Source organism: Carica papaya, chromosome 6 (assembly GCF_054855325.1).
Source record: "Carica papaya isolate Zhongbai chromosome 6, ASM5485532v1, whole genome shotgun sequence".
NCBI lineage: Eukaryota > Viridiplantae > Streptophyta > Magnoliopsida > Brassicales > Caricaceae > Carica > Carica papaya.
In genome coordinates, this window is record NC_142314.1 from 2,439,165 (window position 1) to 2,448,713 (window position 9,549).

Consider the following 9,549-nt stretch of genomic DNA (forward strand, 5'->3'; position numbering starts at 1 on the left):
TTTAAAATATAAAAAATTATTTTTAAAACAGTAAAAAATTAATATTAATAAAGATAATGCCTTATAAATTTCATTAAAATTCACATAATTATTTTCTTACAAAGTTTGTCTAATTAAATCAAAGATATTTTTACAGATGAGCTTTATAAAATTCTAATACTTAATTAAAATTTAATTATAACAAAAGAAAATTAGAAGTAAATAAATAAAATCACCAACACCAATTTGGAAATTATCCTATTAGTCATGCAACAACAGGTAGCTGGTTATTACCGATGGACATGAACCTTCCACAACGACATAGCTGGCAGAGGGTTCCTGCAACTCATCTTGTTGTTCTGCAAGTAGCTGACCCCTACTTTGACTTCATCTCTCGATTCCCTGCCGCTTCGATTATCATCTTTCATCTTCAGTTGTAGCCGTTCAAAGCCCACAACAGTTGTTCCTGTAGAGGATGATTATTTTAGAGAAAACGGATGTGAAGCTCATAATTGTCTACCTATTATTGATGTGCAAATTCATTTGTAAAGGAAAATAAAGGTTCTTGCAAGAATGGAGATTCTTTCATCAAGATTTCAGTAGAAACATCAGAACTTTGTTTATTTATACCTCATAATGGAGATTTCGTTGTTTTAACTCCAAGTATCACAAAAAAGGTCATGATCTAATACTGTAAATTACTTAAGAATGAAATCGAACATGACAGACTAATATAAATGGCTTCACACGAGAACCACTCCTCTGATAATTATTTTACATAAACCGGTACTGATCAAAGAACTTCAAGTACATGATCTTTCTAGAATTATATAGCAGTTAAAAAATAATTGTGATCATAGAATTTTCATGTCTGTGAAGGGAAAGAAACTGGTAAGGTTCCTTTTGAAGCGGAGATGAGTAGAGGAGGAAAGGAGAGGAAACGAGGGTAATTTGTTTCTCGCAACAAATTTTTTGTTTTGATCTTAGTCTTGAACCTCTATATGTTTATATGTAAAAAAAACTGAAGCATGTGCAAATGTCCTCTACTGATTAATAAAGATAACATGATTTAACCTACAAAAAGACCCAACTACTGATAATGAAACTGTAATTTATGAATTTAAATCGCTACTGAGATCTATTAACTCCATAAATATTTGGTGGTCTCCAGTTTATCTGATTTTGTACTAGGCTCAATGATGAACTTTCAGGTACTTCAGGACACAAGTGTATCTAAGGATGTTTTGAGGTTACGAGCAAAAGAACTTCAAAAGCTTGGAACTATCTTCCAGGTAAGTGTTCGAAATGAACATGTACCTGATTGTTCCATCCTTCATTATGTCCTACTAAATTTTTCACACACGAGAGAATTATGATTGGTTCTGGTTTTATGAAGCACGGAAGTTAATGACAATTCTTCCATTGCTGATGAGTACTTAAGTAATTCATTATCATTATATCTCAGGGTGCCAAATCTGCTTACGGCAGAGAAAACAGCTTGCGCCATGAGTCGGAAAAGTTGGATGCTGGGACTTCAACGTCGCGAGACTCGGTCATTCTTGGATTTACAGCTGCAGAAACATCTTTTTATTTAAAATTCATACAGTGGTTATACATATAACTTGTATTCTATTGTTCATTATCTGCTGCCTGTAGATTTGTGGTGGGTATATTAGCCTGCAGTTCATAGTTGACGTGGAAAGTTGGTGCCTTTAAAATCTCTAAACCTGCCCATTTTACTTGGAGGAGAATGCAGCTTCATTTTTCATATTTTAGTTTTACTTCTGCTTAATTTGCTTGGTTTTTCTTTCCTAGTAAGTTATTTTCTTTGTTTTAACTTCTTTTTAGGTAAAGCTGTTTATTATATATATACATATGTGTGTGTGTGTAACAGGAAAAGATGGGTGAAGCTTGCTTGGCTCCAATAAAGTTCATCAATGATACTGTATGCCCTGTGGGAAGGTCAAAAAGCTCTCATCAACATTTTCAGAGGCATAGAAAGCTTGACATATCCTAAAAATGGAGACATATTTGAGCTGCATCTTGAAATTAAAAAAAAAAAAAATTAAAATAGGAATTAGAAGTCAATTATCAACTAACCTTGAATAATGTATCTTCTTTATCTTTTTTCTTTTTAAAAAAAAAAACTTTGGATAATATAAAATAGGAAAGCAAAGTGCTGCTTTTTTACAATAATAATAATAATAATAGTTAATAAATAAATAAATAAAAATAAGCATCACAAATTAACATAAATTAATCATAATTATGATCCATTTGTAAAGATGAAACTAATAATATTGCAAATTAAATTATGCATAAAATATGTGCATTCCTATGATAATGTGCTTACACACACACATCACAATAGATACACCTTTATTATATAAATTCAAATATTAGTGTGTATTAATATTTATCATATCCTCTATCATACATGCATATACATATATTAAAAAATAATATTTTAACTCCTAATCAACACGTACCATATATTCTAAAACATAATATACACTAATATTAATTTATCGGATCATACTATTTTAAATGAAGTAAATAAATATCTCCTCACTAGTTCAACGATAACATCCTTTATTACTTAAAAATTTATAAATATTTTCATAACCATCTAATTATAAGGAATTATAACGTCTTAATTATTATTTTTTAAATAAATTACTAGCGTTATTTTATTTTATAAAAAAATATATATATATACAAATATCTTAATTAACCTTGAAATACAACAAATTTAGTTTTATTTTTTTGAAGTTATTAATTTTTTTTTTCCATTCAAGTAGTTTCCCCTCACCCCTTCCATTTGAATCTCTTGTTTATCTTGCAAATCACTATATAATCCAAAGTTTTCATGGCATGATACATACATACATACAGCACATATATATTCATATATATATATATATATAGTATTGAACAGCATGCTTGATACAGACATGAACCGAACTATATTGCTATATATATATATATATATACATATTCTGATATAAATATGTAATGAAATCATGTATGATTACCAAGTGTACTCTTATATGAATTGAGGAGGTTGACCAATTATTGAGTGGTGGGAAGAATTAGGAGTGTTTACTTAAATTAGGGGTTGGCCATGTCCTTTAATTTCACCTTTATAAAGTACTCTAATATTTTATACATTATTATTATTCCTAAAGATAACATATACATATACATATATATAATTATTTAAAAAATAAATTAATAACTCCTAATATATATATATATATATAAATAATATTTAAAATGGCACAGTGGCAATCTCTTTATTCTCCACCACTGTCCTTTCAAAGTTGTATTTGGTGCGTTGTCGTTTTCGTCAAGCACTAATCATCCACATTAATCCTATTTTTAGTCTTTTATATATTTGAATTTCGTTAATGATAATTAACTCATAATCTTTAACTTAATAGATATAAAGTTTATTTTATTAGTATATTAATGAAATTATAACCATTAATTAAGACTTTGATTAAGATTATGATTTAAGAGGTATTCACTGTTTTGAGTCTCCTTGGTTGAAAAAATCAAAATGGGTTAGTACGGGACATGACATTTTACTTTTAAAAGATGCAAATAATGTCCATGTTATATACATACATACATACATACACACACACACACACACATATATATATATATATATAATTGAAAGAGTTTTTGGGACAAGTGAAGGGCATTTGAATGATTTCCACAAGTAGTCACGCTCAAACAGTACTTTATATTACTTTAATCACATATCAATCCACTAACTTCTCAGACTTAGTGCCCCAACAAAAGTAAAGCTCTCTGGTTTCAACTTTTCTTTTCTTCTCTCATCAATTTCAAATTTTAAACTAAAAAGTATGCATCTCTGTCTTCTCTTTACACATATATATATATATGTACACATATATTATAATTATATCACACACAATCAGTCTCAGCACTCCAGAGCTTATTATCTCTAGCTAAGCATTGCATATACCTAGGTATAAGAGTACTCTTTATATATATATATATATATATTATAAACTTAATTTGACATAATTTGCAGTACTATATATATATACACACACAATACAGAGCATTATATAATCCAGCATTTGGGTTTTTGCAGTAATTCTCGGATCTTCAAGAACGAGATATATACATATATATCAACATATATATACACAAACACAAGCAAGCTGAGCAAAGATATAGAGATATATAGATGTACATGATTATGGATTTCAAGAAATTCAGTATCTTCTTCCTTCTCATTTCAGCTTCAGTACTACTCTTGTCAACTTCTTTGGCAGGTGGGTCAGTTTTTTTCTGTTTCCTTTGTCTCTTGTTGCAGCCTTTTTGCTGTAAAATCTTACATGCATTGTCAGAAAAAAGTAAAGATTTAACCAAAAAAGAGACGAAGAACATCTATGTGTACATATATATGTGTATATATATACACACACACACATCATGCTCACACATATTCATAAAAAATAATTAAGTTTTATTCTCTCTGATCGGCATGCATGAATTTGATAATCCTTTTTGGGGTGTATGTACATAAAGATGTCAGTTGTTAATTATATACATGCGAATAATAATCCTCCTTGTTTCAGTATACTGTATATACATGTATGTATATGTATATACACAAACACAGACATCTAAAGTTTACCATATAAGAGACGGTAAACGTTAGAAAGTAATATATATAAATTGCTTTTTGTAGGGCGACCATTGATCTCTGTGGAAAAGTTGGCAAATGAAGTGGAACCAATTGCTCATATTGAGGTTTGTGTTGATAAGTCTTTCCGTCACTTTCATGAAGATCTTCTCAACTATATATTATGTGTGTGTGTGTGTGTGTATATATAATATTATACTTAAAGAAAATTATTCGGACTAGTACTAAATGATCAGATAATGGTTTATATATATTGGTTTCTAAGTTAATCATATATTATCTCTATATATATGTGTATATCTTCAATCATCATAAATCTGGTTGTTGCAGTTGCAGTTCTTCATTTTTAATTTCTTTCACTATTAATATGATATGAATGCTTTACTATGGAATTACAAGACTATGCACACACATACAGACGTATATATATAATTCTAATATCCAGGATTTGTATGTAATCTGTGTATCTCCTCTATATATTTTCAGTTTTTATATATATATATGTATATATCATTGAAATATTGGGTTAAATTTTTTGTATTGTTGACAGGATGATCATGATGAGGTTAGTATTCATGAAAGGGTTCTTAAAGTAAACACCAAGGACTATGGAAGATATGATCCATCACCAAATCTTGTTAGGCCTCCATTCAAGCTCATACCAAACTGATCATCATCATCATCATCATCATCATCACCATCATCATCAAGGGCTTTGTCACTGAATGTAGCAGTTCTGATAGTAATAAATAAGATGTGAAGGAGATGTTATACGATCTGCTACATAAACCTATATATACGTATACGTATTATATATGTCTTATAGTATATTATCTATAAGTGTAAGTCAGCAGGTGCATATACTGAGTTTTGAGCCCTGATAATAATGTTTTTGGTGTATATATTAGCTTTTTGGATGAAGGGTATCTATATATGTATCGGTGCTAATTTACAAGGCTGTATGGCTTCTATATATAATAATATATAAGATGTTGTACTAAGTAGTACTCAAGCTCCATAGATATGTGTGATATGTTACAGTTGATTCCTCTATTTAATCAATACATATATATATACATAATTTACTTTTACATGTAAAATATTATACTAATTAAATTCAAGCTTATAATATTTGTTGTAAATTAATAAGTTATAAGCACCAAATTTTTGTAGTCATATATATATATATATACTCACACACATACACTACCCAAATAGAGGATATATTGTGTATAAATTTCTAGTTAAAAATTTAGAGGGAAAGTTTGATAATTTCTAAGCTTAAACAATTGAGAAGATGAGGGCTTTTATTTTTAGATATCAGTAACCAATATAAAGTTTACAAGTGCCATGATAAGGGAAAATAAGAGTCATAAGATGTAACGACCCATAACTTGAAGGTAATTAAATTATAAATTGAGTGTACAAGTAAAATAATACCGTTAGGGTTTACATTTCTCATACAAAAATCATAATACTAAATAGGGTTACGGAAATAACCATTCTAAAATAACAACAAAAAAATAATGAAATAAATGAAAAAATAAAGAAATAAATGAAAAGTAAAAAAACTGAAACGTCCTACTCGCAACCCTCTTGTAGATCGGGATCTGCATCTTGTTTCTCTTAATCTGAAATGGTTAATGAAAGAGTGAGTTACACTACCTCAGCAAAAATATCACACTACTAAACGATACAAAAATAAAGGTTGGTAAAAACCACGAAAATAACTAATTGAGCTCTTATTTTAAGTAAATTCATTTATTATAAGTAAAATCATTTATTGTACACTTACCGTAATAAAGTTTTCAAAACTAACCTATAGAGGTAATGACACAAATAGTCTCATAATCTCATATACAATTAATCATAACAACAATATTTTCTTTTTATTTGTCTACTGGTATTCATGGGGGTTCATAGGGATGTCTCCACTACTCGTGAACATTTTTTCCACATTTTTCATTAACCGGCCATCCACATACCCGATCCGGTATAAGCGACAAAAATATCATCTCTCAATACCCCATCTGGTATGAGGGTGAAATGAGTTGTTCTCATACCTTATCCGATATAAGCATCAAAGTATCAATCCTCCATACCCCGTCTGGTATGAGACAATGTTCACAGTCAAGTTACCTATGTACCTGGTCCGTCCACTATCTTCCAAGATATCCAGTAAGACTACTATTAATTCACTTACTTAATCAAGTAATTTTTCATTTTCATTTAATTTTTCAGTTTTTCAATTTAACTGTGAACCATGCAAAACAAGCAATACATGCATCGAAGAATACAAACGAATTATCATACTAAATTATAGTAAGTTATCATGCATTCAAAACTGTAAAATCAATCAATCAATTAAAACATGATAAAAGTAATAAATAACCGGTTCAGACTCCATTAGTAACCTTTAATTATTGATAGTTATAAATCACGTAAAATACTGTATTTTTTATAATTAAACTTCAATTTTATAGCAGAAAAAAAGGTGAAGGATTCTTACTCAAATCGATGTGTGAAATGCTAAGCTTTCAACTGCACTTACTATCAGTCCCCAAGTTTTCTAAATTTTTAGTCGGCGATTAAAACACATTTCAAATATCTAGAAATACCCTCAAAAATTCAAAATCGGTGTTAAAAACTCTTTTCGACCAATTTTAGCATTCTGGTACGGCGCTGCTGCCGCACTCCAGCGACGGCACCGCCGTCTGCAGCGGTTTGCCTTGGGCTGGCCGTTTTCGGTCAGTTTCAATTGATTTTAGCTGGTTTTGTACTCTTCATTGCCAAAAAACACGTTAATAGTGCTCGGTTGGCCCAAAAAAATGGAAAAACATAGGCCTACCGGTGGCAGGATTTTTGGTGCGGCAACTTTGTCGACTCACCTTTGCATTTGGGTATTTCATTTTAATTACTCTATAGAAAAAGAAATGATGATTACAATAGTGAAAAAATTGTACGAAACAAGAATTGGAAAGGGTCTCATCGGATACGATTTTTGTTTTTTCCTGCAGCAGCGCCACCAGGCTTTGCCCGTGATTTTTAGCTCATTCACCGGTCTTTTTTACTTTGATTTGGCCATTTGAGTGATCAAAATTGAATTTCGAGCAAATAATTTTTTTTTTACCTCTTTTGACTGTTGGAAGTGACTCTGGCGCGGGGGGGAGAGGCGGTCGACTCCCTTTCCGGCGTCTGGTTCTTCTACTCTAACAGGGGTGTCTGGTAGTTAGGGTTAAGATTTGGTGTGCAGTGGATTATTTATATCTGTCTTCTTTTAATCTAGATCATCCATCATGTTTAATCCACACCGTTTGATCGCGTTTAAATAGAAAATGAATCTGAATCGTTCATCGCAATTTGATCAGAACTGTTCAATGGCGTTTAAAGGGGGACGGATCCAGACCGTCCACACGCGTGTGAACAAATCTGAACCGTCCGATTGTAGTCATGTAGATTGCTAGTGTGGCCTTCCGCGTGGCACCGTGTCAGCGTGCCTTGCCACGCAGCGCGCTTCGGTCCATCGGGGCTGCTAGCCAAACGTCCTACGTAACACATTTTTTCTAAATTACATTTTAACTCATAATTTTTTATTTTTCTTTCAAAAACATCTTCAGAACCCAAATTTTCACTTTTTTTCTCAAAATTATTTTTAATTTCATTATCTACCTATTCTTCTTCATTTTTATATTAAATAAAAATTTAAAAATTATATTTATACATTAATTTTAAATATATTAAAATTAATTAAGGGTATTACAACTCTTCGCTCTCTCACTAAATCAAAAAATTAGGAATATTGGACTCTAAAGTCTGATTCTAGCTCGCATGTGGTCTCTCCTTGTGTATGATTCTGTCATAGGACCTTAACAAAGGAAATTTTTCAGTTGCAGAGTACTGTACTCTTTCGGTCCACAACACCGACCAGTACCTCATCGTAGGACAAATCCCCCTAAAGTAAAAGAGGCTTGTGGGCCAAGACGTGAGAGAGATCCAGGTTGTACCTGTGTAGTATAGACACATGAAACACATTATGGACTCTAGAAAGCTCTGGAGGCAGTTTCAGTCTGTAGGCAGCAGTACCAATTCTGTCTAAGATTTCAAATGACCAAATAAACTGGGGATTTAGTTTCTCCCTATTGTCAAACCTACTGATTCATTTGAACGGAGTGATCTTAAGGAACACCCGATCACCTTTCTCAAATTCTAAATCCTTCCTCAAGGTATCCGCATAACTCTTCTGTTTGCCCTAAGCCGTCTAGATGTCCTTCCTGAGCTTAACTATTTGTGCTGCAGTCTCCTCCATAAGATCTTCACCAAACAGTCTTCTATCACTCACTTTTTCCTAACAGATCTGCGATCTGCATGGGCGGCCATAAAACGCATCGTACGAAACCGTGTCAAGACTTGTTGATGGTCATCCCAATGACCCCTGAAATCAAGAATACAAGCTCAGAGCATATCCTCAAATGTGCGGATCGTCCTTTATAATTGTCCATCGATTTGAATGTGGAATGCAGTACTAAGGGACAGTTTCGTTCCCATAACCTACTGAAAACTAGACAAGAATCGAGAAGTGAACCTGAGATCCTTGTCGGACACTACTGTTACTGGCACTCCATATAGTCTGACTATCTTCCGGATATACATTATTGTTAGCTTGTTCAAGGGATCGATCATCCTGATGGCCAAGAGGTAGGAAGACTTTATGAGCCGGTCAATAATTACTCAAATGGCATTATATCCCCAATGTGTCATAGGCAATCCTATCACAAAATCAATCGTGATATATTTCCACTTCCACCCTGGGATTGGTAATGGCCGAAGTATTCTGCGTGAGCGTTAATGTTATGCCTTAACTTGCTGACATACCAAATAATTGG

At 31.9% G+C, this 9,549-nt stretch overlaps 1 protein-coding gene across 1 annotated transcript; it reads left to right on the forward strand.

Annotated features, from left to right (window-relative positions):
* The first annotated feature begins 3,828 nt into the window (after positions 1–3,828).
* LOC148253206 (protein CASPARIAN STRIP INTEGRITY FACTOR 1-like) lies at positions 3,829–5,667 on the forward strand. The gene is made up of 4 exons (XM_088206293.1): positions 3,829–3,980; positions 4,109–4,292; positions 4,712–4,773; positions 5,217–5,667. The coding sequence occupies exons 2-4, from the start codon at positions 4,205–4,207 to the stop codon at positions 5,334–5,336; spliced, it is 270 nt and encodes an 89-aa protein (XP_088062419.1). The 5' UTR covers positions 3,829–3,980; positions 4,109–4,204; the 3' UTR covers positions 5,337–5,667.
* The last annotated feature ends 3,882 nt before the right edge of the window (positions 5,668–9,549 follow it).

Bases quoted from the DNA above. Each gene is read 5' to 3' on its own strand.
- LOC148253206 (XM_088206293.1), top strand. From the start codon at position 4,205: ATGTACATGATTATGGATTTCAAGAAATTCAGTATCTTCTTCCTTCTC. The intron at 4,293-4,711 runs GTGGGTCAGTTT...TGCTTTTTGTAG, and splicing joins CTTGTCAACTTCTTTGGCAG to GGCGACCATTGATCTCTGTG. The intron at 4,774-5,216 runs GTTTGTGTTGAT...TATTGTTGACAG, and splicing joins AACCAATTGCTCATATTGAG to GATGATCATGATGAGGTTAG.